The sequence below is a fragment of the Lagenorhynchus albirostris genome, chromosome 11, assembly GCF_949774975.1.
Source record: "Lagenorhynchus albirostris chromosome 11, mLagAlb1.1, whole genome shotgun sequence".
NCBI classification, from domain to species: domain Eukaryota; kingdom Metazoa; phylum Chordata; class Mammalia; order Artiodactyla; family Delphinidae; genus Lagenorhynchus; species Lagenorhynchus albirostris.
This window is the reverse complement of record NC_083105.1, coordinates 26,516,956-26,544,145: the sequence shown is the minus strand read 5'-3', so window position 1 is coordinate 26,544,145 and position 27,190 is coordinate 26,516,956. Positions and strand designations below refer to the sequence as shown.

The 27,190-nt window shown below is 44.1% G+C and overlaps 2 protein-coding genes across 7 annotated transcripts in view; one reads left to right on the top strand and one right to left on the bottom strand.

Moving 5' to 3' along the window:
- Positions 1-22,601, top strand: part of PLXNC1 (plexin C1) — a 141,975-nt gene extending 119,374 nt beyond the window's left edge. The window contains exons 23-31 of the mRNA XM_060165098.1: positions 1,489-1,592; positions 11,281-11,335; positions 13,774-13,805; positions 13,905-14,012; positions 15,081-15,244; positions 17,028-17,175; positions 18,658-18,798; positions 18,901-18,975; positions 20,167-22,601. Coding sequence (XP_060021081.1) covers positions 1,489-1,592; positions 11,281-11,335; positions 13,774-13,805; positions 13,905-14,012; positions 15,081-15,244; positions 17,028-17,175; positions 18,658-18,798; positions 18,901-18,975; positions 20,167-20,271 — 932 coding nt within the window. The 3' untranslated portion in view covers positions 20,272-22,601. The remainder of the gene's footprint in view (positions 1-1,488; positions 1,593-11,280; positions 11,336-13,773; positions 13,806-13,904; positions 14,013-15,080; positions 15,245-17,027; positions 17,176-18,657; positions 18,799-18,900; positions 18,976-20,166) is intronic.
- Positions 22,602-23,778: 1,177 nt separating this feature from the next.
- Positions 23,779-27,190, bottom strand: part of CEP83 (centrosomal protein 83) — a 110,723-nt gene continuing 107,311 nt past the window's right edge. For 3 of the 6 annotated variants that reach the window (XM_060165312.1, XM_060165314.1, XM_060165313.1), the window contains 2 exons: positions 25,489-25,678; positions 23,786-24,507 (listed from right to left, as the gene is read on the bottom strand). In XM_060165312.1, the coding sequence (XP_060021295.1) occupies positions 24,403-24,507; positions 25,489-25,678 (295 nt within the window). In that variant the 3' untranslated portion in view covers positions 23,786-24,402. Of the gene's footprint in view, positions 24,635-25,488; positions 25,679-27,190 lie in introns of those variants that run through there. The other 3 variants (XM_060165315.1, XM_060165316.1, XR_009543369.1) reach the window with 3 other exon arrangements.

The window sequence follows — 27,190 nt, the reverse complement described above, 5'->3', positions numbered from 1 at the left end:
AGCCTCCACTAAGGAGGCAATTAAAATCATCCCACCAGGCCCTCTAAGTCAGACTCTCTGCTGAAAGGCCATTGCGAGAAGCCTGGGGGCGGGGTCCGGCACATTTGAGTGAAACCATGCAAATGTGTAGCAACCCCAAGACCTGGCTTCAAGGAAAGCAAGGCCACTAAAGCACCTCTCAGCCACCTCTCTTCTGCTTCCTTCGGTTGGCTGGACTATTGGGTACTTCAAGACCACGTGAGCTCATTTGGGTAGACGCAGGGGCAGAGGGCAGCCCCGGCCAGGAAACCATGACGTGACCCAGGGCCATCAACTTCCTTGCCCTGGGCCTACGTCTCGAAGTATTGCTCTACCAAGGAGGTGCCCGCTTGGAGCCGAGGACTATGGGAAAACGGCCCGGTGGCCTCAGTCCTGCCACTGCCTGGTCCGTAGTATCATCCTCACACCATCCAGGGTTTGTGCCCATCAGGTGTTCCTGGCCTCCAATGTAGCAGAGGCAGGGAGCAGGACGAGCCCACTAGAAGCTTCCCGTTACAGTCTGATGGCAAATGGCTTCTGCATGTCTGCTCATCTTCCAAACTACCTCCGCGGCTAGCCCCAGAAAACTAAGGCAAAGCCTTAGAAACCAGCCATAAATTGTGTTAAAATCCAATACGAGAAGCAGCTGTGCTGAGACCTCTTATAGCAGAGGCTCACAAACTCCAATGCCCAGAGGGGCAGGAAGTATTATAAATAAGGGGTGTCAGCCCACCTGGGATAATGGGAAGTGGTGGGACCCGACTTAACTGGAAAAAGACACCTGCCACGTAAGGGGGCAGTGCTACTTAGCTTCAGCCCATGATTGCCACGGGGGGCCGGTGTGGTCAGTGTTACCAGATGATCCAGTTTTTTAAAAGAGAAATCACAGATCCTAATTTTTATGTGCAATCTTCCAGTCTTTAAATGTTGGTGCTGAATTGACATTAGAATAGTAATAAATGAAACATGGTGCAGGTTCACAACAAGAAAAAAACCCACATCCATGGGCCACATTCTGACCCTAGGGCACAAGTTGGCCATCTCTGTAGAGGAGTTGAAGCCCATGGCGTTGGCATACGAGCCCACCAGCGCACCGCACTCGGGGACCGACGGAAGATAGTTCCCAGAGCACCTGCTTGTGAACGCACAGGTGTGGGCATACAAGTTTGCTTTTGGAATTTTCTGAAGAGCTGAGTCTCTCTGAGGATGCCTTATTTCGTCTTCCTTTCCAGGCTTGGCCTCAGAGTAAAAGCTTCAGGGAAAAGTGGTCTTACACGTCAGAGCCCTAAACACAAAACAAAACCGAAGTCAGGCTACCAGTCTGGCTGATATGTCTTCCAAACCACTTTACTTGTTGTAGCTAGTTAGCAACATAAATAATAATTGCAAAAGTGACAGGGTAGCATTTTACATTCCTCATTGTCATGTTAAAAGAGAACAACATGCTCTTCCTTTTTTTTTTATTCCCAGAGCTTCAAGTGGGCACACGACACAAAGAGCTTCTGGATATTGACAGCTCCTCTGTGATTCTTGAAGATGGAATAACCAAGCTAAATACCATTGGCCACTACGAGGTAGGAAAAGATTTAGCACCCACCAGCTCCTTCCTCATCCCCAACCCTAACCGGATTAGATCATCAACAGGACCACATAAATTCTTATTACGAGACTCTCACCCATTTTCTGGAATCATTTGCAGGTTGCTTATTTCTGGGTCAGAAGTTTTCCTTAGTTGCTCGTGGTCTGCTCATTTCCCGGTACCCCCTCTCCCAGAGCTGCGATTTTCATGTAACCCAGTCATTCTCCATCCTGCGGTTTAGGTCGGAAACTTCACCCTTACCAGATTCTCTGGCCTGTTCAGTGGAAGGGGTACTGTTCAGCTTGACACTGAACAGAGCCTCTAAAAGTTCTAAGTTGCACTGCTGTTCATCAGTGAACTTTGTGTAGGGTCCTTGGTTTCTGAAGAAGATCTCCATTTCCTGTTTGTTTGAAACATCCAGCGATGCCTCCTTGGCCTCTGACCCACATGCTGGGTGAGTGTTGAGGTGGGTGAGGGGAGTACGTGAGCTGTCAGAGAGCTGAGTGCCCGAGAAGCCTGCCCAGAACCAGAGAGGGGACGCAGGGCAGGTTTCGGAACACTCCGGCAGGCTGGGAGTCATTCAGCAACATTATCAAATCTTTGTTGAGTACCTACTCTGCACTAAGAGCTGGGGCTGCACGCAAGAGGAACAGAGGCCAAGTCTCTGGCCTCACGGAGCCTATGGCCCCGGAGAGAAGGGGTGGAAAGGGAAGAGGAGACGAGGAGTAAGGCAACACCTTACTACTACTAATACTAGCACTGTTACTACAACACGGTGTGATAGTGCTGTGACTCGGAGCATCCGAGAAGGCTTCCTGCAGGAAGCAGTGACTCAGCTGAGACCTGAAGAGTGAGCAGAACTTAACCAGGCCAGCATACCCAGCAGGGAAGGGAGTGCATGCTGCTTCTTCTGCAGTAAGACTTTTAGACTGGCTAGAACTTGAGAGGGACAGGGGTAGCAGTGAGAACCAATAACAGCCAATGTTTACGGAGCCCCTACGCTGTGTCAGGTGCTGGCCTCTGCCTTTCCCTTTATTTCAGCTCATTCTGTCCACAGCGGTCCTACGAGACAGGGACTATTACTAACCTGCTTTATAGATGGGTGCACTGAGGCTCGGGGAGGCTTCCTAATAGCTAGTCCGTGGCAGAGGCAAGATTGGGATCCAGATTGTTGGGCTCTAGGGTCCACGGCTTAACCAGTACCTGCCGTGGTTTCTCACGGAAGAAGGCCAGAGAAGTGGGGAGGGAGGGGAGAAGGGGACCGTGCAGGCCCAGCAGCTTCTTCAGGAGTCTGGATTTTATCCCCAGCACAGTGGAAAGCCATTGGGAGATCTTAAACAGGGGAGATTTGCGTCTCAGAAAATGACTGTGGCTGTGCGTGGAACATGGATCTAAGAGGTGCAAACCTGGAAACAGGGAGACTCGTTAGAAGAACCTCAGGTGAGAAATGATGTTGACCAGGAATGACACAGTGGCCCTGGAGATGGAGCCAAGCAGATGGGCAGAAGGTGGACACCATGAGCTGTGTGGCTGGGAGAGAGACTGCGGCAGGGGAGGGGTCAGGAAGGCATGGGGCTGGCTGGGCAGATGCACAGGTGCTCTTGCGGAGACGGAGAAGACAGGGGAGTGGCTTCCCAGGCCCCTTGGAGAGTAGGCGCCCCGCCTTTCATGGCTCTAGGTCCCAGGGAGATGTGTCTGCACCAAGAAGGTGTTTGGGGCCTGCCCGGCTTTCCCCTCACCCAGAAAGAAGCTGAGGCTTCTCCTTGAGCAGAGCTTCCTGGACGGCAGCTGGGAACAGAGGGCACCGCAGCCTTGGGCTCCTTGGCTGAACGGGTCTCAGAGCCGGTTTGGAAATAGTTGCTTTGGGTGACCCGTGGGTGGGTGGTGCCCCTGCAGCCTTTGCTGGAGGGCACCAAGCAGAGAACGTGGCAGGTTAACAACTTGCTCCTGTGCTCCCCCTTCTGCAGCTTAGACTTTCCAACCTTGGGATCATCTTGCCGAGAGCTGTCGAGCTTAGCCTTTGGAGTTTATAAAAATCCCCAGGGAACTTTCTGAAAGTATGTATTCCTGTCGGCGGGCCACATTCGGAGAAGCAGTGCCCCAGAGGAAATATGATGGATGGAAGGAGTCAGAGGTGGAAGTGCCTAGGAGAGGGGGCTTATTATGGCATCAGTCTGAAGTTCAGAGTTGCAGCCCGGCTGCAGTCTCCTCCTCTCCCTGTATCTGGGGAGCGAGCTTGTCTTGGCAAGCCTGGCAGAAACACAGCCACAAATGCCCTCCTTTCGCGTCTTGACTAATGTGCTGGCGTTGCTCAGCTGTGCAGGGAGGGCTGGACCACCCTGGTCAGGCTTCTCAGCGTCCCCTGGCAACTGTGTGGCATGGGGTGGGCCCCAAAGGAAGGGGGTGTGGCCACTCACTGGCATTAATAGGAAAAGGCAGGCCAAGACACTCCAGCAGGGAGAACGAAGAACCACCACCGCCGTCTGCAAGGCAAGGGGAAGACTGTCAGGGGAGATAGGACATCAGTCTTCACTGGAGACATCGGCTGCACTAGACACCTATCTGCTTAAGGATGATAATGAAATTAATCTGGCCTGTAGTCACTTCCCATCCAAATGATTTATTGGCCTCATACCCTAGCATTGCCACATGGTGGTAATAAATGACAAGACTAGGACACAAGGGCTTAAAGGATTCTCCTTATGTTGAAAAAGCTAAGCCGTAAGGCAAATAAACGCAGAGAGCTGGAAGGAAACTGGGGAGGTCATCGGCGCCGTGCTCTCTGTGCCTGGACCATCTCAAATGCCCTGGTTTTCAAAGACTGCTTGAACAAAAGTGTCCAGCACCACCCTCGGCCGCCTAAATCTGTGCTCCATTTGGCAGCACCCCTGCACAGTCAACATTTGGAGTAATTTGACAGGGCTGAGCCGAAGCTCGCTTTTGCCCCTTTTTCATTAAAGAAAAATCTTCTCCTCAAACACGTTTCCCTCCAAAGAGACAGGATGCTAATTATCACTCTTATTCATTTACTAAAGCGCTCTAGTTTGAGTCACTGTAGGTGCTTGAAAGTGAAAAACTATATTTCAGTTAAAAATAGGGTCTAACTCAGAGTTTTAAGTGATTAAGACTCACCTCCCTCCAATTAGCCCAAATTAGTTAGGTTTTAAAGTTAATCTTTAGTGACGGCCAGTTCCTCCTGCTATCTAAACAAAGTCCCCTCTGCTGGAGTGTGAGCCTCTCTCTTCTTGCCTTGTTCTGTCCTTAGGGCAAATAAGAGTGTAGCTGGTCTCCTCTGAATGATTTACTGTCTGTATATTTGAAGAACAGGTTTCTAGAGGGGATCTGAAGGCACAGCAAAAACATAGCATCTCATGGACCAGATTGCCAGCAATGCCCTGTCACCAGCAGGATGGCATCCTTGCCAACCCTGGGCGTCGGCACAGTTGCTCTCCACAATGATGACAGTGGCAGCTGGTACCCAGCACTTGTCGTGTGCATAAGCGTGATTCACGTTGACACAACCTGTGATGAAGGTGCTTTGATTACCCTCATTCTCCATCAGATGAGCATGGAAGAGGACAGATTTCTGCTCCAGTCTCGTTCTGTCCCGGGCAGACAAGGGGTAAAGCCGATGCCTTTACAAACACGTGAAGCCACAGGCGTTTTCTCCACTATAAAGCACTCCGCCCTGGTGCTTCCTTAACCGGCCACCTCTGTGTGTGTGTTCCGTGTGAAGGGGACTGTGCTGTGCTCTGGAGCTGACGGGATCAGTTGTGTGTGTCTGTGCGCGTGTATAGAGGGTGTGGGGATGCTTGCCCGATGGGACTGAAGCAGGGTGGCTTCTCCCAGTCCAGGCTTTCTGCACCTGCCCCGCCGCGTGCCCTCTTGCTGGACCATGTTATTGCACCCACACGCAGCTGTGGGGTAGCACCAAGTGTGCAGGACAGGTGTTGTGTCCGGCAGGAAATGTTCTCTACAGATCACACTTCTCGTTCTGAGCTGTGAGGTTTTGAGGGCAGAAGATACGTTTAACCACCGTGTCACTGAAGCATGTTCCTCCCAACGGGAGCGCGCCGGTGCCCGAGTGGTCACTTCTAACGCCAAAGTTGTCATTCACATGACATTTAAAGCTCATAGGAATGTTCCAAAGGGTCTGCTTGGGTGAAGTCAGTGGTTCTTCAGGTCAGGTGTCTCATCTGTGACTCTAAGGGGCTTGGACTGTCTCTAAAGGTCTCTTACAGCATGAATGACTTCAGATTCGTACTTACTAGACACATGGAGTGCTTCCTGTATACTGGGCACTGTTCTAGAAGCTCTTACAAAGAGTAAGTCCTTTAGTCCTCTGTATAGCCCAGTGAGGTAGACACTGTCATTATTCCCATTCTGAGGCCCAGGGAGGCTGAGAAACTTGGCCATGCTCCCATGCTCTCCTCAGTGACGGCCCGAGGCTGGAAGCAGATGAAAAAGGAATTGCACAGAGACCATGGCTCTGCTCAGGGCCACAGGGATAACCTTGCTCAGAGCCAGCCTTGCAGCTTGTGCTCCTAGCCTCTGAAGCAGCCTGGCTGGAGAGCTCATGAGAAATTCTGGTAGTTGCCTTCTGTGATGTCAAAATTAAAAGGGTAACCTCTTTTCAGATCTTATGATGAATCTCACGTCTGTGAGTTTATCAAAATGCTTCCTTCTAATCCCACTCTGACATCCTTTAAGGCCACTATTCCTTGAAGGCGACAGTAGTTACCTTCTTTCAGAAGGGAGGCCTCTTTCAGGCATCCAAGAGCTGACAGCTCCAGCCCAAAAAACGCCTGGGGAGCTCAGGTTCCCAATCGCCCGCACACTGGTGGAGGCCAAGCTCCCTCCCTGAGACTAGCTCAGGGTTCCAGCAGTCCTCAAAGGGGTGTTTGCTTCTGGCCCAAGGCTAATTCCAGGCACACAAGAGAGAAGCAGGAGCTGTACTGTCATTTTTCACTAGTTTCAAGAATCCTTCAGAGCTCTGTCCTGGGTGTCAGGAACATCCTGGGTGATTTGACGTGTCTGTTGAGAATGTTCTGATGGGCCCCTTCCAAACAGTCCAATGAGCACCGAGCCTCCTTTTCTGAAGAACTGAGCAAGGTTATCCCTCTGGCCCTGAAGAAGAAAATAGATTCCTTTTTCAGCTGCCTCCAGCCTTGGGGTGTCAGTGAGAAGAGCTAAGGGGAAGGCGGGGAGAGCAGTATTGATGAGTGGTTGCTGGGACAACACGAGTTGAATAGGATTCTGCTTTCACAAAATACCATTTTAGGAATGAGAGATACCAGTAAGGGCTTCCACATGGTGCTTTGTATTGACTATTGTGTTTTTAGACTTAAGGAAAAAGTATCATGGTATTTCAGACCCTATTCATAATTTTCCATAAAACTCTTAGGCTGAAGTTCCAGCTTTCCTCTTGGGCTCAGTCATTTGAAATGGCCAATATCTGACCATTTTTTACTTACAAAAATGGCAGTTTCATCAGGTTAAGTATAAGTTCAACCTTCCATTTCTAGAAAATCTGTTTTTATGGCATAATCTTCAACTTGTGGCATAAAGATAGTATTTTACCACGAAGAAATCCCGCCTTTACTTGCAAATGGTTTGGGGGATATGTAGCTTCTGTTTGTTTGTTTTTAATAAATTTGTTTTTATTTGTGGCTGCGTTGGGACTTTGTTGCCGCACGCGGGCTTTCTCTAGTTACGGTGAGCGGGGGCTACTCTTCGTTGCAGTGCGCAGGCTTCTCACTACGGTGGCTTCTCTTGTTGTGGAGCACGGGCTCTAGGTGCGCGGGCTTCAGTAGTTGTGACACGCAGGCTCAGTCGTTGTGGCTCGCGGGCTCTAGAGCGCAGGCTCAGTAGCTGTGGCGCACGGGCTTAGTCGCTTTGCGGCATGTGGGCTCTTCCCGGACCAGGGCTCAAACCCGTGTCCCCTGCATTGGCAGGCGGATTCTTAACCACTGTGCCCCCAGGGAAGTCCATAGCTTCTGTTTATTTCAGGAGCAACTTTAAATTGATGACATGGGTCCGTCTCTCCCTTTGTGGTCACAGCTCATAATTCTGACGGTGGAAAAGTCTGCAGTCCTCTCCACCTCTTTCCAACACGGGCCAGCCATCACTGGAGGGGTGTGGCCTCGTCGTCGTTTTGAATCTTGGAGCATCATGAGACTGGAAGGAATTGAATTTGAAATTGCCTGTGTGCCAGTTCTGCTCTGGGCTGGAGAAACATTCCTGCCACAGATCCATCTAGTGACATTAATCTTTCGCTGATTTAATTTGGTTTTCATTCTTAAAGTAGGGGCCAAGAGGACGCTCCCTGCCTCACGGCAGTACAGGAGGATTAATGATCCACTCTTAGGAAAGCATTTGGAGCTCCTCAGATGGAACAAACAGCATCAGAGTTTTAACACTTCGGATTCTGTGGCACTTTTCAAAAAGGCATTTCTGTCCTTAACTGAGCAGCAGCTGACTTTTGTGCCAAATAGAAAATGGAGACCTCTCCCCCCACAAACATCTCTAAACAAACTAGTTTTCTGTCTTTACAACAATGTTAAAGTGTCACGTGGGGGAAAAATGTTCCAGCCCTAGAGCAGCTGTGAAAGTTAGCAGTACACTTGCACACATACATGCTCAAACACACACACAACTCAGCCGCTAATAACATGCTTTTACACTTGCTCTCAGGAGATGATTTCAGAGTAAAATTTCCCCGGTACAGGCTGCGTGTGCGCTGTCTTAATGCCCGAGCGCTGTGTCAGCAGCGAGTCGTTGCCAGCTCTTGAAAAGACGTTTGAACTCTTGGCTGTGCTCCTCCTTGGAAGGCCCATCCGTGGTGTCTGGGACTATAAAGCAAGGGTGCTTGCTTTTGGAGAAACAAAGCATCTGACAGTAGCAGAGTATTGGCGTAACACTCATCAGGGTCCATTTGGGATTCATTCTTTGACAATTACCCAGAATGAATCACCAGCTTCCTTTTTTAAAAAGGTATTTATTGGCTTAGAAACAGAGCATATCCAGCTCTTCATGGGGAGGAATTCTGTAACTATGTTCAAACATTCTCATAAACTCGGCGTCTGAGTATTGCTAGGGGGTGCCTGCACAGAGCGTTTACTTTAATTGCATCAAATATGGAGGAGAGCTGACAAATCAGCCAACAGGGTCGCTCAGTGAATAGCTCAAGGGGAGAAGAGAGGACGTTTGGTGATAATGGCAGAGTCCAGGAGCTCAGTAAGAGTTTAGAATCCGTGCTCGAGACACTTTGCAGAGGCCAGAGGGCCCCTGCCAGCCCCTGCCCAGAGCCCCCTCCCTACAAGATGTCCTGAACACCAGGAGTTGGAGGCCTCTGGCCTATACTTAGTGGCTGGCTGGACACGGCTGGCTGGACCCTGTGCTCAGGGGCCCCCTCTAGGGCTGGCTCTCGTGCGTGTTCCTTCCTCTGTGGGGACAACCTGCAAGAGATTTAATCCTTTGGTGTTTGCTGAACAGGTTTGTACATTCTGATAACCGGTGTGCTGCAGGCCAGAAGAGAAATTCTAAGGTTCTACTTTTTTCCAAGCGGAGGGAGGCCAGGTCCAAATTAACATTAGAATTCAGAGCAGCCTTCGCGCTTTCAAGTGCGATGTTCAGAAATGACAGGGTTAATCTTTCAGCCACATCCCAGAATGAAGGTGAAGATTTGTGTATCCCTGACCTGCCTCTTCTTATGGCCCATTTGTCTTACATTTTTGTGGACCAGCCCCTCAAAACAGTTTACTCCCCCCAGGAAGCAAGGCCTGCTCTCTTGTCTCTCAGCATCTAGTCCCCCTTGGCCTGAAGAGGCCTTCTTCCCCTGGTTGGGTGTGGGGAAAGGGTGCACAAAAGGCCATTGGGGCCCGGCTTCCACGGTCCCAAAAAGCCTCAGATGAGAACTCTTGAGCTTATCTCCAAAAGAGGCTATACATTGGTGTTGAAATTGTGTGTCAGTGCGGTAAAAGCATTTATTTGTCAACTGCGTACATTTAAAATCTGTGACAGTTTTTTAACAGCTGTGTTGAGATATAATTTATACACCACAAAGGTCACCTCTTCAAAGTGTACAATTCAGTGGTTCTTGGAACATTTGTGGAGTTGTGCAATCATCACCACAGTCTAATTTTAGAACATTTTCATCAACTCAAATAGAAACCCTGAACTCATTCAGCGTCATTCCTCATTCTTCCAACTCCTGTTTTAGGCAACTAGTAACCTAGCTTCTGTTTGTATACATTTGCCTGTTCTGTACAGAATTGGATCTTTTGTGCCTGGTTTCTTTCCCTTAGCAATGTTTTTGAGGTCCATTCATGTAGCATGTGTCAATACTTCTTTCCTTTTATTGCATAGCAATTTTTTTGTAGTGTATTCATTCAGCAGAATAATAGTAATTTAAAAAGGATGAACTACTGGTCGCTGCAACAACACAGATGAACACTGTAGACCTTATATGGACCCCATGCTGAATGATTCCATTTACATGAAGTTCAAGAACAGATAAAACTAATCAATGGCAATGGAGGTCAGAAAAGTGATTACCCCTGGATGAAGATGGGGTGCTTACTGATTGAGAAGCATAATAGGGGTACTTCTTGGGACCTTGAAATATAATTTTATATCTTGATGTGGGCGGTGGTTACACAGTATGTACTTAAGTGAACGTTCTCTAGCTGTACACTTAATATTAGCACTTTCCTGTAAGTCATGTTTCAATTTTAAAGTTTTTATTTAAAAGTACATGCATTTTTATGATTTTTACAAGATTCTTTTAAAAAATAAGAAATACCTGCAGAAAAGAAAACAAATTGTAAGTGTACTACTGGATGAATTATCATAAAGTGAGCCTATCTTATTTATAACTTCCACTCAGATCAAGAAACAGAGCACTGTGGGCACCACAGAAGCTCCCTCCTGGACGTTCCTAATCACCACCCCCCTTCTCTTCTCCAAACAGTTAAATCATAGTTTCGACTGTTTTAGCTAAATGAGAATGGAATCACACGGTATGCATTCCATTTTGTCAGGCTTCTTTGGCTCACCGTTAATCACTGTGAGGTTCATGCATGTGGCATGTAGCAGTAATTTGCTCACTTTCATTGTTTTATCATAGCCTGTTTTATGAGTATACCCCAAATTATTCATTCTACCGTTGATGGTTATTTCCAGTACGGGGTGTTTACAAAGTTTATCTCAGGATATGTACAGGTGTATACCTAGATGTGAAACTGCTCTGTTACCAGTTTATAGGTTTTTGAAAACTTGTTTCAGCATTTCTTAATATAGTAGTAACCCCCAAAATGAAAACGGCCCAAACATCTCCTGTCCCCTAGAAGCTGAGGTGCCTCCCAGCACAGCTGGGTCCTCCCCTGGTCCAGGGCTGGCCCACCTCCTATTGGCCCCACAGCATCCTTTGAGCACTTGCCTCCCTGCATCTCATGGCCTCGGTCTGCCACCTTCACAGGACCGCAGACTCTTTGAGGGCAGAGACAGTGTCTTGCTTATCATTATAGCCCCAGCCTCCAGTGCCCAAAACATAGGAATTCTTAATAAATATTTGATAGAATAAGTGAGAGAATATAAGATCCACCCAGCCATCTAATTCCTGGGTAAAGTTGAGAAATACATCAAATTTTGAAAACTCATCTATTTTTTATCTTTGCTTTCAGATATCAAATGGATCCTCTATAAAAGTTTTTAAGAAGATAGCAAATTTTACTTCAGGTAACAGACATAATGCTATTAACCTTTTGTTGTCACCCCACTTTACAAAGCATCACTTTTTGCCTCTCTCGGATGTACTGTCACAAAGATGAGATTGAATGGTTGCCAGGTAATTAATTCTCTGAGAGAGTGGAGGAGAGCGTTTAGATCTGTTTCTGGTCCTAAGAATGTGAAACCTGCAAAGAGGGGGACAGGAAACTGTAAACAGTGGTTGCCCCGGCTGCCCGACACGGAGGAAGTTGCTGTCATTAACCACCCTAAGCTCAGGGCAGAATCTTAGCCACTGTAACTCTTTTCCAGCTCCTCAGTAGGATGGGGGCTAACCGAGGGGATCCCCCTGGCAAGCTGAGCGAAGCCTGCAGATTATCACACAGCCCTGGAAGCTCTGAACACACAAGATAATTCACTTAGCCCAAATCTCCTAGTGACAGACCAACTACAGAGGGAGCTTTGTGGAAAAATTACTAGGCCAGTCTCTGAACTCTCTTCTACCTCCCCGCCAGCCTTGGGGCAGGAAATCACTGTGACAGTGCCTTGAGGAAATCCCTAGGTCCAGGTTCCAGGTTTGTCTCCAGAGAAATTATATCCACGCAAGACAGTCAGTCCTCAGCCCCCAGAAAGGTTCTGGGTCTCACCAGCAGGACCTGTTCACACACACAGCTGGAGGTGGGACTTTCTGATTCCTGGATTCAGTGCTAGGAGCAGCCTGGTAGGTCCCAACATCTGGTGAGTGCAAATGAAGAATGCAGGGCTCCCAATTAAATAGGATAACTTGGTAGGTTGTCGGACACCCTGTGGGGAACCCTGCCCACCCCACATTCCCCCATCCATCATTACGTCAGGCTATAGTGAGAAACCACCTTGCAGAAGGCGGCTATCTTTCTGGTCTAGGGGGATTGGTGTCCTTGTGCTGTTAATAAGTGCAAGAGCTGTGTATTTTAGGCTTTAATGACTGGTTTTTTGAGAGCCTGTTATTTGGAGATCTTGCATTTGGATCACTTAATGGGACTTCAAGGCAGTCAAAAACACCTCTGCTTCCTCCCTGTCCAATCCAGTGGACACTGGATCACCATCCAAACCCTTGCCCCTCTGTCCTTTCATCACCCACTGCGTGACAGTCCCAACCCAGCCCTGGATGAACCCAACTTCTCACCTTTCCTGACCCTACAGCTGGGCAGCCACAGGGGAAAGGCCCACGACAGCACAGTTGGTTGGAGTCACAGTAAATTCCCGTCTTGACCAGGACCCTCCACATAGCCTGTTCCCCCGTGCTTCTGCTTCTCGAGGCAACCGACTGTGTTCTCCATAATCCCACCTTCTCTCCTCGAAGCTCTGACCCCCACTGCTCCCCTGACTATCAGCAGATGACTTCACCCAGTGCTTCACAGAGAAAACAGAAATCAGAATTCCCTCAACAATGTGCACTAACCCTGCCTCCCTGCCTCTGCCATTCCCTCCTCCTTGCTCCCCGGACATTCCAGGGCTGCCCTTCCTCCCAGCAAGGCCTGTCTCTCACCTGGGCTTTGGATCCCACCCTCCTTTCCGACCTTCTGAGCATTCGAGCATTCGTATGCCACCACCGGTGACCTCTCCTCTCACCTGCACTTGCTTTCCCTCGCCCGCTACTGTATTTTTCCACAAGCATTTCAAGGTATTCTAGTCTCTAATCTTCAAAACAAAAAACCAAGTGCTTTAATCCTTCCCTTCCCTGCATTTGCCACTCCCTTCACAACCTCGTTTCTTCCCAGACTGTCCTCACTCTGTGCTGCTCTCCCACCTGCTCTATGACCTCCGCCTTGCTGCCCTTCTCTCAGATCCGAGATCGCCTTCTCTCCCACCACAGGGCCTTTGTACCCATTGTCCTCCCCCATTGGCCTGGCTCATTATCCATTCATTTAGGTTCAGTCCCGACATCCCTTCCTCAGAGAACCTCCCAGGCCAGGTTCGTCTCTTGTTACATACTTTCCTAGCATATAATTCTTCTCCACAGTTCTTATCACAAGGATATGAATTAAATAAATAATTGTGTAATTAGTAAGTCTCTCTCATTGGCTAGGATGTGAGTTCCATTAGGTGAGAGCTAGGTCTGTCTTATTCATTGCTCTTTGCCTAGTAGCCCCCGGCACAGTAGGTGCCCCAGCTCTAGCTGACCTGAACCTCTCCTACCCCACCCTCAAGTGATCGGTCAGCCTGTTCCAGGGACAGGGAACCTGCTTCGCACTCCAGTCCCTGGCCCATCCTGTCTTCAATAATGTTCTTAAGGTCTTAAGACACAGCAAGGAGGTGGGGGGGGGGGAGTGTAGCTATGAAGAGCTCAAGTAGGGGGGCTCAAGTAACCTCTTCTGTTTATAGCACAAATGGGGCATCTTATGAGAAGGCCAGTTACCGTGGCTGTTGTTTTAACGGACTGTTTCTCTCCCTCTTTCTGTGGCGTTCAGATGTGGAATACTCAGAAGACCACTGCCACTTGGTGAGTTCAGGCTTTCTTGTGCTCCTGCTGAAGCGGATGCCTTCTGCAGCACGAACGGTCTCCTTGGGTAATGCTTCTTCTACTCTGTCTTCCCTTTAGATTTTACCAGATTCGGAAGCATTCCAAGATGTGCAGGGAAAGAGACATCGAGGGAAGCACAAGTTCAAAGTTAAAGAAATGTATCTGACAAAGCTGCTGTCGACCAAGGTAAACTTACTGTTCTGGGAGCGCTTTACGGTTACCTTGGGGGTGTATGATGTGTTTGACTTCATTTCCACTGAAGTGTGAAAATGCTACAAATCCCTTGTGCCTTCTAGCAAAGCAAAATGAAAGTTTGAATTGTAAACACTTCCTACCCCCTTCTTCTTCTGTTTTTACAAACTGCAAAGATAAAGCACTTTACAAATTTCCACCATAACATCTTCAGTCAGGGATTTAATATTGTTCCCAGTCCCTTTACCCACCATTGCACTATTGTTATATTTTTAGGTGGACAGCATAATTATTCCTTTTTGTTTACTTGTTATTATAGGTGAGCAATAAAACTCCCTCTTTGAGTTGCAAATAAAATGAAGAGGGGGGAGGTCATTTTAAAACTAAGAATTCTGTTCACATATAAAAGTGTCAGATATGAAAGCCCATGGAATACCAAATTGGGAGCAAATTTTACTTTATCTGGCTTTTAGTGGGATTAATGGAAGTCTGTGGTGATCCTTTTTTTTTTGTTTCTGAAATGACTCGCAATGTAAATGCTCTTATCTAGTGGGTAGAGGACAGCCAGAGCCTCTTGATTTTCTCATCTGTCCCACAGAGCTCTGCCTATTTTGTTTTAGTAAAACACTCAAATGCTTTGGAAAGTACACAGTAAAACCCTATGATGGAAATACATGCAACAGGAAAAGCTCTGGGAACCAAGCAATACCACTTGAGTTTTTCTAGGTTGAACATAATAAAAGCCAAGCGTCTGGGGCTTCTTGGTTTATGTATACAGACCTCCAACTTACATGTCAACTGCTAGAGATGTCTAAGATAGCCTCCCTGTTGACTAAACAGTGTTATCAGCAAGAAGCTTATGAAGCAGATCTAAACCTGGGCATGGATTTTCAGGACCTTTGTCTAATACTGTAAGTGTTGGCCTCATTTGACGATTTTACATACTTTCTCTTCAGCTTGTTTTTCTCTGTTTTGTAACTTAGATTTCATTTTTCATCGTGTTTTCAAAACCACCACCCTGTTTTTTTAAATCTTCCAAGTCTGATGTGCTCTGTCTTTCAGGTGGCAATTCACTCTGTGCTCGAAAAACTTTTTAGAAGCATTTGGAGTTTACCCAACAGCAGAGCCCCGTTTGCTATAAAATACTTTTTTGACTTTTTGGATGCCCAGGCTGAAAGCAAAAAAATCACAGATCCTGATGTTGTACATATTTGGAAAACAAACAGGTGGGAACAAACAGTAGGTGATTACTGTTTTCAAGAACCTGGGTCAGAATCTTAACTAAAAGAAGGGCATGGATGGTTACAGAAGGATTCATTTATCCCTATCTTAGAGTTTTTTGGCTTGGTAAGCTATCATGTCAAAGCAGTTTCTTGTTGTTACTATTTTTAAACAATAAACAAAACTATTCCTGTGCTGAGACTCCTAGTCTTTAGGACAAAGAAAATAATTATCTTTAAACAAGTTTAGCTTGACCAGTAAAAGATGAGAAATTAATATTTTGTGGTTTTATCATACAGTTTTCCATTAGAGAAGACTCTTAAATTTGTCCCTCAGAGAATTACTCTTTGCGGTTTCCAAGCTGTCTATTTTGTATAGAAATTTCTCCTTTTATTTGATCAAATGCCATGAGAATTAGTCAAAGGGGGGGTGTATTTTGTTTTGTTTTTTAATACTTTAAGCTGAGGCAAGGCATCCAAATTAAAATTTCTCCTCAGTAAAGAAACATGGCTCATTACCTCTAATTGAAATACTCTGTGCATGAGGTGAATGAGAGTTAGTTATGATGTAATAGAACTTCTCAGTGCAGCCTCAAGCCCTTCTAAGCATTGGGGTGAAGCCAGACCATTTTAAGTAAGTGTTAAAAGCTCCAGGTCTATCCTAAGTCTCTACTCTGGCTCCCTCCCTCCCTTTGTTCTAGCCCCTCCTTCCCAGGCCCTGCTTCTCCCACACCAGGCTCCGGTGCTGCAGGCGACAATTTCACTGTGAAGACAGCAGCACACGAGCAGGGGCACTAGTCAGGACAGGAGAGCTACTGAGAGGCCCAGCAGCCCATATGATGGAGGGAATTAGCTAGGCCACAGGACCCTGAATGACTTCCAAGTTCATATGCAAATATCTGAGTACCGACTGTATACCAAGTACTGTTTGTTAGGTGTTGGAGATAAAGTAATAAACAGACAGAAATCCGTGTTCTTACAGTGCTTGCATTTTAACAGGTAAATTGTGGTATGTTAGAAGTCGATTAGTGCAGTGCACAGAGTGGGGAAAAAAGGACAGAGACAGGATAGGTGGTCAGAGGCCTCAGGAGATGACATTTGGATCAGGTCTTCAAAGAGGGCACAAACCATGAGGCCGTCTGGGGCAAGACCGTTTCAGAAAGACAGACAAAAGCGAAGTCCTGAGGCACAAGCCTGCCTGGTATGCATGAAGAAGAGGAGTGACGAGGCCAGTGGCGTTGGGGCGAGTAAGGTGAAGAGTAGTAGATGAGGGCCCAGGCCTAGGTCATGCAGGGGTTTTCTCCAGAGAGGGGTGGAGAGCCACAGAGGGTTTGGAACAGAGGAGACACAGGACCTGATTCTGCTAGTACCTGTGGGAGAATTAACTTTTGGGAACTGGGGGGTAATAATCTAGGTGAGAGATGACAGTGGCTTAGGCCAGGGTGTAGCACTTAGAGGGGGTGAGAAGAGGTCAGGTTCTAGAGATCTGATGAGACGTTCTCATTGGTAACCATTAGCTAATATAATCTGGAACTTTTTGTGGAGAAAGTTCTTGTCTTGTCAAGGGCCACTTTCAGACTTCTCCAGTCCTCCCTTTCAGTAGCTCTGACAGTTTAACCCTTTCTTGTGCTGAGTGACGCTGCCATCTGTTGCTTGGTATATTTGGCAAAGCAGACTTGCATACTTCAATGACAAGGACAAAAACACCCGTTTACAAACTGTGATAAACAGAGCATCTGCCTCATATGAATGGCTGTATTTGAAGAGAGATTTCTCTCTTTTGGAACAGCCTCCCTCTTCGCTTCTGGGTAAATATCCTGAAGAACCCTCAGTTTGTCTTTGACATTAAGAAGACACCACACATAGATGGCTGTTTGTCAGTGATCGCCCAGGCGTTCATGGATGCGTTCTCCCTCACAGAGCAGCAACTTGGAAAGGTAAGGCCCAGCTTTAGGATTTCCTGTATGTATTTCTGTCTTCCTCGTAAACATTCAAATAATAAACCATACCAGCTAAAAAGAAAGTCAGTGATAGTCACTGAAAATTTGCTTTTCTTCAAAAAAATCTCTCATTTATTTCTATTTTTAACCTAGTTTAAGTGAAAACCAAAATAGATCATCTCCACCCTACTGCAGACTCCGCCTGTGAAAACCTTTTGTTTTTGTTTCCTAGAAAAATCATCTACAGGCACTAATAAACTATGAACCCGAAGTATGAAACTATTGAAATTTGCCTAAATTAATTCCATCTGAATATACCTAAAAGCGTCTATTTGAATACAACAAATTTCTGATGGGGAAGAAAATCTTGCCGGAGATTTCTAATACCTCTAGTTTGTCAGTTTACAATCAAATCAATATTGTAATAACACCCTGAAAGGAATTCAAGGCAAAGATCAGGATGAGGCATTCTGTGCTCTGGGGAAACTGGCAGAACTGGCCCTCAGTTAGATATTTTCAAGAGAAAATTTTATGAACTCAGTTTCTTGAATCTTCCCATACTTAGTTAATGGTTTTAGTGCATTTCTAAGATATCTGTTCCTCACAAATAGCAGTAAACTTCAACCAAGATGTGCATTTGACTGCACATCCCCCTTCCCTCAGATCACATATACAGGCCTCCACCCCTTACCTCTTCCAAACAGTGCTCACAGCTTTCTGAGAGGCTATCTCCTGGGTCATAATCCTCAGGTTGGCCCGAATACATTTTTCCATTTCTTTCTTAGATTGACTATATATTAATTTTTCTTTGACAGTAGATGTTAATTTTGTCAAAATTATAACTTTTAAAAACAAATCTTCATTTAAATTTTAATATCACTGTTAAAATTACTTAAAAACATTCAAACTGCCAGGGAATTTTTGCAAAATGAGACATCAGAGCCACCCATACTAATGACCATGCTCTTTCCTGAGGACACTGGAAGAGCTTTATAATCTAATAAAATAGAAGGGACAAGCAGGAAAATCTGCCACTGCCAATTACCTACCACGTTCATGGTTATATAAAGGGCTCAATCAGACCCACACTCAAACCTTTTATAAATGCCAGAATTCACTGGTGGGTGAGGATGAGAGCAAACGTTTTAATTCAGGCTTTTTACAACTATTAGTAATGAACTATGATTGCAGTAAGTTCCATTGTTACAGTAACTCAAAATCATGCAAAAATAATAATTTCAGTTCTTTTATAAGAGGAAGGCAGAATATATTAGCATTTAATCTGCCTGAAAATAACAGTGACTCACCAGAACTATCTGGATAGCAGTCAGTCAGGCAGTCAACAACGTTTATGAAGGCCTGCTGTGTGAAGAGTCCTTGTTACCACGAGATAATCGTGGTGGAGGTTCAGCTACACTGGTACTCTTATAAATTCCCTATGGTTTTTTAAAAACTCTTTTGGCGGTGGTTGTTTTTCAGGAAGCACCAACTAATAAACTTCTCTATGCCAAGGATATCCCAACCTACAAAGAGGAAGTCAAGTCTTATTACAAAGCAATCAGGGATTTGCCTCCATTGTCATCTTCAGAGATGGAAGAATTCTTAACTCAGGAATCTAAGGTATTGTTACAAAGTAAAAAGACTGTATTTGGATATTTCTTAAAAAAAAAAAAAAAAAAAAAGCCACTGCAGAATCTCTCAACAAGGCTTTATTTCTTTAAGAAACATGAAAATGAATTTAATGAAGAAGTGGCCTTGACAGAAATCTACAAATACATCGTAAAATATTTTGATGAGGTAAGATTTTAAATAACATTTTAAAGAATAGATATGAATCAGTCACCAGAATTTGGTTATAAAGCATTCTGTAGGTCTCAGGACAGCTCTGGCATCCCAAATGGCCAGAAAGGGAGGCCAGGAAGCCTGCGTGAGATGGGGGATCCTGGCACCAAGCCAGACCCTGCACGTGGCTGCTGCCCCTCATCGTTTTATTATGCTGCTCGCCTTTGGACCAACCATTTACATTTGAGTTAACGGGGCCTGTAGCCATACTGGCATACTTAACTTTGATGAGTAAGTAGTGGTCCTAATAAAAGGGGCCTGCTTATGCTTGGTTGTAATCTGCTAAAATGAAAGCTAAGCTTGTTAAATCGCCTAGATTCTGTATTCAGTAGTTAAAGTATGACATATTTTCTAACTTAAGCAACTATTTCAATAAACCATTCTCCTTTATGATTAATCCTCCTTAATCTGGATTTTTTTCTTTGGGAATTCACACAGACACAGTCATCAGATGCGCTGTTTCCAAATATGTTAATTCCCCCTTCCCTGATTCCCCCCACTCAGTCATGCTGGGACAGGCTATCCATGTCAATGGTGAGAATAGCTCACCAATTCCATTTGCTACTTGAAGATCAAGTGAAGCACTAAGGTAGGGTAGAGGCAATGAGTTCCTTGAACATGATAAGCATCCCTCTTTCCAGGGGTCAGGGGTTAGAAGGGAAGCACTGGGGAAGGGAGGGGAGAGGAGGGACTACACTGCCCAGGAGGGGAGGGGAGGGGAGGGGAGGGGAGGGGAGGGAAGGGAAGGGAAGGGAAGGGAAGGGAAGTAGACGTCTCTGACCAGGATGCCCCTGCCTGCTGCATTTAAGAAGAAATACTTGCCTGCATGTTGGCTGCCCAGGAATGCTTGCTGTGCTTGGAATGGCTGTAACATAATGCATAAAACAGGGCCTTGAAATTCTGGCCCTATATTTATAAGCAAATAGTTTGGAATTTCTTGTGAGCTTCTATTTTAAACCTAAGCGTTGTTGATCCTGTGATAATGACTTAGCAAAACAACTTGCAAAGTGAGTATTAAATGATTGAAGAAAATGTTGGCATCTGTTTCATACAGATTTTACCACTCACAGCATCAGGAATGCAAAAAAAAAAAAATTGTAATGCTAAAACCACAATATCTAAAATAACTGTTCTAATTGTCAACAGATTCTAAATAAACTAGAAAGAGAACGAGGGCTGGAAGAAGCTCAGAAACAACTCTTGCATGTAAAAGTCTTATTTGATGAAAAGAAGAAATGCAAGTGGATGTAAGCACTCTGGGGCCTGGCTTAATCTGGTAAAGTTCTTCAGACGACTTGGGAGCAAAATGGCTGCTTAAGCTACTCTGTGTCGTTAATTTTTTAAGTTTGCACATAGGTTCCACTTTGAGCACTGTCTTTTTTAAGAGAGCAAGGCACATGCACAGCTTTTAGAAAGCATACCAAGCACTGTGCCTGTGTGTGTACTGTGGGAGTGCTTCTGTACATAGAGTTGGAGTGGTTGTCACAAACAGCCTCCTTGTTCACAGCGAATACAGGGCCAGTAAGCAAGGGTCAGTATTGTAACTACAGTCTCCACTTAAGCACAATGATATATGTGGTTTTGTTTGAAAACTACAGCTGTGTAGCACTTGTGACTACACTGCACCTCTGCAGACAAGGGACATTGCCAGTGATCAAAACAAAATGTGAAATGAGTCATCTGGAAACAAGGTAGGGGTGTTAGGGCAAACTTGAGGACTTGCAGCATTGAAACTTTCCCCGGTAGTTCTTGGAAAAGCTGACCGCAGAATTTGGTAGTGTGTACACTTAGCATTTGTGAGTGTGTGCGTGTTTTTAAACCAAAAACTAACAGTGTTGCAACATTTTGAAAGGGCTCGTGTTTTTTCAGTGGTCACCGACTGTACTCCATCAAACTCACCTCCATTTCACTACGGAACTCTAAAGCAAGGAGAGGGAGTAGGCTTCTTTAAATGCGACAGCATTTTACCCAGACACTTTACAGTATGTACGTTTTCTTCATTTTATTTTTTTCATATTAAATGTATTTGATAGTGGACATGTTGGCTATTGTAAAAAAAAAAAAAAATCAGTAGCTTCTTTCTGTCTGAACACTTCGATCAGAACTGTCTGTGGAAGAGTAACTCACTCCCCTAATCCTACATCTCTATATTACTATCTATCTCCTTGCTTTAGATTTCTGGTGAACCCTGTGGTTATAAATACTTGTGTGTGATTAAAAAAAAAAAAATACATTTTACATTTCATGAAATTGCTGTTCACACTGGAGTATTATATATGAATATATATATTTGAGGCCCATGGCCTGAAAAATATTAGTATACAACTTGGTATCTTAGTCTTACGATGTACTTTTTGAGAGTATTCCTCACAAGAGAAAGAGTTTAAAAAAACCTGTTTTATTCATGCCTTTTTTTAAAAGAATTCCCTATCTAGTTATACTGTAGTCTTTTTATTGCTGATTTTTTATTCCTGAATTTTTGCTGCTCATGACCAACTTTAATACCACTGTGTTTTCCTTCTATTAAACCAGAAGTAAAAAGTGTAATTGGCAACTCTCAAACTTTCCTTGGGGCACCTTTACCCTTGGTGCTCGAAATCCCAGATTGAGGAAAGAAATTTTTTCAAGTAGCAAATAAAACATTGATCACACATTCCTTAAAATCATTTACCAACACTGTATGGGATATCAGGATTTAAATGTGAGTTTGTCTTAAATGAATGCAGTTCTTTTTGCTCCTTACTCTCTGGTAAAGAGTGAGAGGTGACACCTCACAAACTGATCAGAGAAAATAAGCATTTATTGCCCTGATTGATAGGTACCTTCCCAATCCTGTCGCTTTCGACTATTATCTGTCCAATGGACACACCTCAAAAATACTACCAAATAGGTTACTTATAAAGGTGAGAGGTCTGGTCCCCATCTAAGGCTGCTATAGTCTTGATGTGAAGGGGTTCACAATAGTAGGAGAGTTGAGAGCCAAGGGTAGGAGAGTTGCCCAGAAGACTTCCCTTCTTTAGGGTACAGAAATGCTAAGAAATCTCAAAGGATCAGTTACAGCTTTATCTAAGTATTCAGTAAATGCTACATGAGGGTGTCCCTGTCCAGCTCTCTGGCACGTGAGTCCTGTGTGGAGACTTACCTTCTTTTCCAGGGACTGTGCTGCTGGGAACTTTGGGCAAGTCACTTACCTCTTTGTGCCTCAATTTCTGTATAATATTTCTAACCTACCTCACTGAGGTGGTGTGAAGATTCACTAATGTATGTAGCGTGTTTGTCAATCCTCCAGTGAAAGCACTATCTGGACCACATTAGCCAAATGCAGTAAATGGCCAAATTAGATGTGTGCTGAAGACAATCAGTCACTGGGTCTATATTAAACAGCAACCAGAGAAACAAATGGCAAACATTGTCTATTTTCAAGTTTCTTTGCATATTTTTTTGGTGCAAAACCATTTATAAACAACTTTCTTTTTCTAACACTAGTGTCTACAGCAGCATTTAAAAATTAATTCTGTTACCTTTTTCTGTATTAGGGATTTAAAGTCTATTTCTTATTGTATACCTGATTGAAGCCGTTCTTGGAGATGAATGTTTTAAATGTCTATATCCAAAAATAAACATTTTGATGTAAATGTGGACTGTTTTTGTCTTTTTCTCCTTCAAAATTTCTAGTTATTATAGATTTTTAAATTCTGAGTGGCTCCATGGAAATTAATTATTTTTCAAAAACAAAGTGTCACTGTATACGCTCTGTAAATTAGCAGCTATATACATAGTAAGTAAACCTAGTTTCTGCTAAATGATGTTAAGGCTGTGCAATTTCACTCCTGGCCTCCACTATCAATTAACTTTGACTTTTGAATGTGAGGACTACTGGATAATGAACATTCCACTTAGTCCAGCAGACTTGAGCTTTGCCTTGTTGACGTGAAGTTATTCCAGCAGAATGCCTTAAAAATGTTACATAAAAAAGCAAATGGTGGCGGGGGGGGGGGCTTCCCTGGTGGCGCAGTGGTTGAGAATCTGCCTGCCAATGCAGGGGACACGGGTTCGAGCCCTGGTCTGGGAAGATCCCACATGCCGCGGAGCAACTAGGCCCGTGAGCCACAACTACTGAGCCTGCACGTCTGGAGCTTGTGCTCCACAACAAGAGAGGCCGCGACAGTGAGAGGCCCGCGCACCGCGATGAGGAGTGGCCCCCGCTCGCCGCAACTAGAGAAAGCCCGCGCACAGAAACGAAGACCCAACACAGCAAAAATAAATAAATAAATAAAATTTTAAAAAACCAAAAAGCAAATGGGGACTTACCTGGTGGCACAGTGGTGAAGAATCCACCTGCCAATGCAGGGGACACGAGTTCGAGCCCTGGTCCAGAAAGATCCCACATGCTGCGGAGCAACTAAGCCCGTGCACCACAACTACTGAAGCCCGCGCCCCTAGAGTCCGTGCTCCACAACAAGAGAAGCCACCGCAATGAGAAGCCCACGCACTGCAATGAACAGTAGTCCCTGCTCCTGCAACTAGAGAAAGCCCACACGCAGCAACGAAGACCCAATGCAGCCACAGAAATAAAACATTTATAACAGTTTGGTTAGATCCAAAACAGGAGGAGGAAAAGTTAAAAACCAGCAATATTTCTAAAGGGACCCCACTGGGTGCAAGTTTTACAATGAATGGCCCTTGTTTTATACAGCCACAGGATTTAATTTGTACTTTGTTATTTCCTATCAATCCTAACCCAACGAAGCCAAAATTAGTGAGATCTTCTACACTGTATGGTTAAAACAAAATTAAACACAAAACAATGCAGTTAGAAAAATGTTAAGCTCTTTAATAAATTATGTGCACACAGCTTTTAGAAAAGGTAGTGTTTTATAATATATATCTAGATCTTATTTTTTATACTAACTTTAAAACTGTCGTTTTTCAAGAACTAGAGGTTTATAACTCATATATAGTAAACCAGAAAATGTTCACTGACCCTGTTATTGCCAAGCATCTCAAAGAAGAGGAAGAGGGAATTCAAGATGGGCATGTTTAGGCAAAATGCCAAAAAATTCAACAAAGTAAGATTAATAAAATAATTTAAAAACTTGATTCCCTAATGAGTTCCTTTTATTCATTTATTTCACATTCTCAAAGGGTTGTCAATAATATTCTAAATATCTCTGAAGCTGCTTTAGTGCTTCACTTATCATTAGTATAACCCTAAAATCCTGACATTCATTCAATACATCATGTACTGGTACCTTCTCTTGAGGCACATTCAAGTGTTTTGGCAAACAGTAATAAAGTATCTAAATACCACATACGTTAAAACTTCAAGCCTTATTGAGTCACTGATTTCATCCCTTTTGATCTGCCTTTTCTCCAAGAAAATCATTCCCCAGGAAATCCAAGTTCCTCTAGTTGTTTTCTTTGTGTTGTTTCTAGTTCTTCTAGTCTTTTGCGAAGTAGAGAGAGTTCTCTTTGATGCTGCTCCTCCTTAAAAGCACAGAAAGAGGGAAAAAAAAGAAAAGAAAAAGCACACCAAAAAAGACTTAGAAAAACTGGTGGGAAAATAACCGTTAGGCAGTGGCCTCAGTGCCTCTTTTATTCAGGCCTGCAACACCTGGCAAGAAAAGGATGACCATTTTAGCAGTCTAAGAACACCAGCATGGTCTAGACTACCAACTAGTCCTTGCTTCTCTCCTGCCTCTGGCTGTAGCCTTCAGCAAAAACCCAAAATCTGTTCCTCTCTAGGTGTAAAATTCACCAGGGAGTGAATTAGATAATAGTAATGTAGGGCCCAGCTGTACTTATATGGCAACTTTCTAATGTGATGAGAGTTTAATAGCACTTTATTATATAAACAAAGCACTTCTTTTGAGATTCAGTTCGGTGACTTACAACATTAAAAATCTTCAGTGCTTTCAACATTACAAAATGTCATTGCTTAATAACAGTTCATCTTCTGAAAATCATCCAATCAATTTGATTCCATCAACATCTCAGGGATCTGATAAAGTAGAACCATCTCAGGTTTTGGAATCAGATTTAGGTATGAAATTCAACTCTCACTTAGCTATGACCTTAGTCAAGTCACTTCACCTCTCTGACTCAGCTTCCTCATCTGCAAATTGGGAATACCAATATCTTCCCTCAAAGCATTTTTCATTAGGATTAAATATTGTATGGAAAATACATAGTGCAGTACATTTGCGTAAATGTTGGTAGTAATTAGTATTGTATGAGTGACTACAAACTCAACAGTTATTCAAAGACTTATCAGTTAAGCTTCTTCCTTTCAATTGCCCAACAGGAGACTTTACTCCTAGCACCATCGCTAAAGGATAGGATAGACTCAAATCCAGTATGCCTCTCAGCAGACTTTTCTGGTAAAGATTTAGGTTTTTAACTATTTAAAGAGGTAAAAACGTATGGAAATATTTATCTAACTTTCTTCCCTAAAATAAATGCTCATACCTGCATATGAGGAGGAAAGGATAGTTCCATGCCTGGAATCACAGTTGGTGACTGAAAGCTTCCAGGATTGATGGATGCTGTTGAAGGTATGTTAGGACCCAAAATTAAACTTCGAAATTCATTATGTCTTCTCTGTATATCCTTTAGTCTTTTTTGAAGCCTTGTATGTTCTTCAAATGGAACATTTTGTCTTAAAAAGAAAAAGTGTTTCTGTTGTTTAATACAGTTACATTCTATTGAAGAACGGTATGAGTCATAGAACATAATTTTAATTGGAAGAAAAGGATTTCTAAATTATAAGATTTATCTATATATAATATACACATAAAATTTGGTTTATCTAGAAAGATAAACAGAAACATGATATGACATCTTAATTATATGCGTTATTGTTGGCCCTGCAGGCTATCAACTGATTTTAAAGTTTTATTTGCCAATTAATCAAAGATTAAAAATCTTTTGATACTTTTACTTTCATTTCCACTTTACTCCACCAACCCATGAATCCTAAAACTAAAAGGAGACTCCTTAAACCAAAAGGGTGCCTTATTTTACTGCAGGAATCAAATAGAAATAGAGAAAATGCCAGGTTGAATCTTTTTTTTAAAGGGAATTATTTGTTTGTTTGTTTATTTATGGCTGTGTTGGGTCTTCATTGCTGCATGTGGGCTTTCTCTAGTTGCAGTGAGTGGGAGCTACTCTTTTTGGGGGGGGGGGCTACTCTTTATTGCAGTATGTGGGCTTCTCATTGCAGTGCATTCTCTTGTTGCAGAGCACAGACTCTAGGGCTTCAGTAGTTGTGGTGCACGGGCTCTAGAGTGCAGGCTGAGTAGTTGTGGTACACGGGCTCTAGAGCACAGGCTCAGTAGTTGTGGCGCACGGGCTTAGTTGCTCCACAGCATGTGGGATCTTCCTGGACCAGGGCTCGAACCCGTGTCCCCTGCATTGGCAGGCAGATTCTTAAACACTGCACCACCAGGGAAGCCCTAGGTTGAATCTTATGAATGCCATTTTTGTAGGTGAAATATGGTCAATTTTCACAGATCACCACCTTTTTGGACATAAATTTCCTGACGATCAATCACACCAGTAATCAAATATAGTTTCAAAACCATTCGAAGTTCTAGGCCATCTGTGCTATAGCTGCCCAATCTTGAATTGGTAACACCTCCTCCATAACCATTAATTTTGAAATATTAAGTTGAATTTTGTTTTAGAATGAATTTGGTGGCTTCTTACTTTGGAACAGAGAGTATTATAAAGTTGGCATTTATTCCACAGTCTAGAAACCTCTTGGATGTTCTAAAAAAAACACAACTGTTCACATTTTGGTAATAATTATACCCAAGAAGACCAGTACACATTATAAAAAACATCACTGCTTGCTATACAGGCAATTCCCATTACAGAAAAGTCTGATACTGTCTAAATGCTGAAGACAACTACTAATTACCTGAATTTGAAAAGATTTTATTAACTTGAATCACATGGGTCAGACACTGCCACTACCACTATCTTAATATGGTAAATCTTCTCTGCTAAAAAATGCTAATGATGCAGATTATTAGCTGTGCTTGGATGTAAATGAAAAACCAGAAGCTACTGCCCAATATTTTCCATACCAAAAAATAAAAAAACTGAACTTTGATTCAAAGTTGTGGCCACAATTTTAGAACTTGTAATCACTAAACTGTCTCGTCTC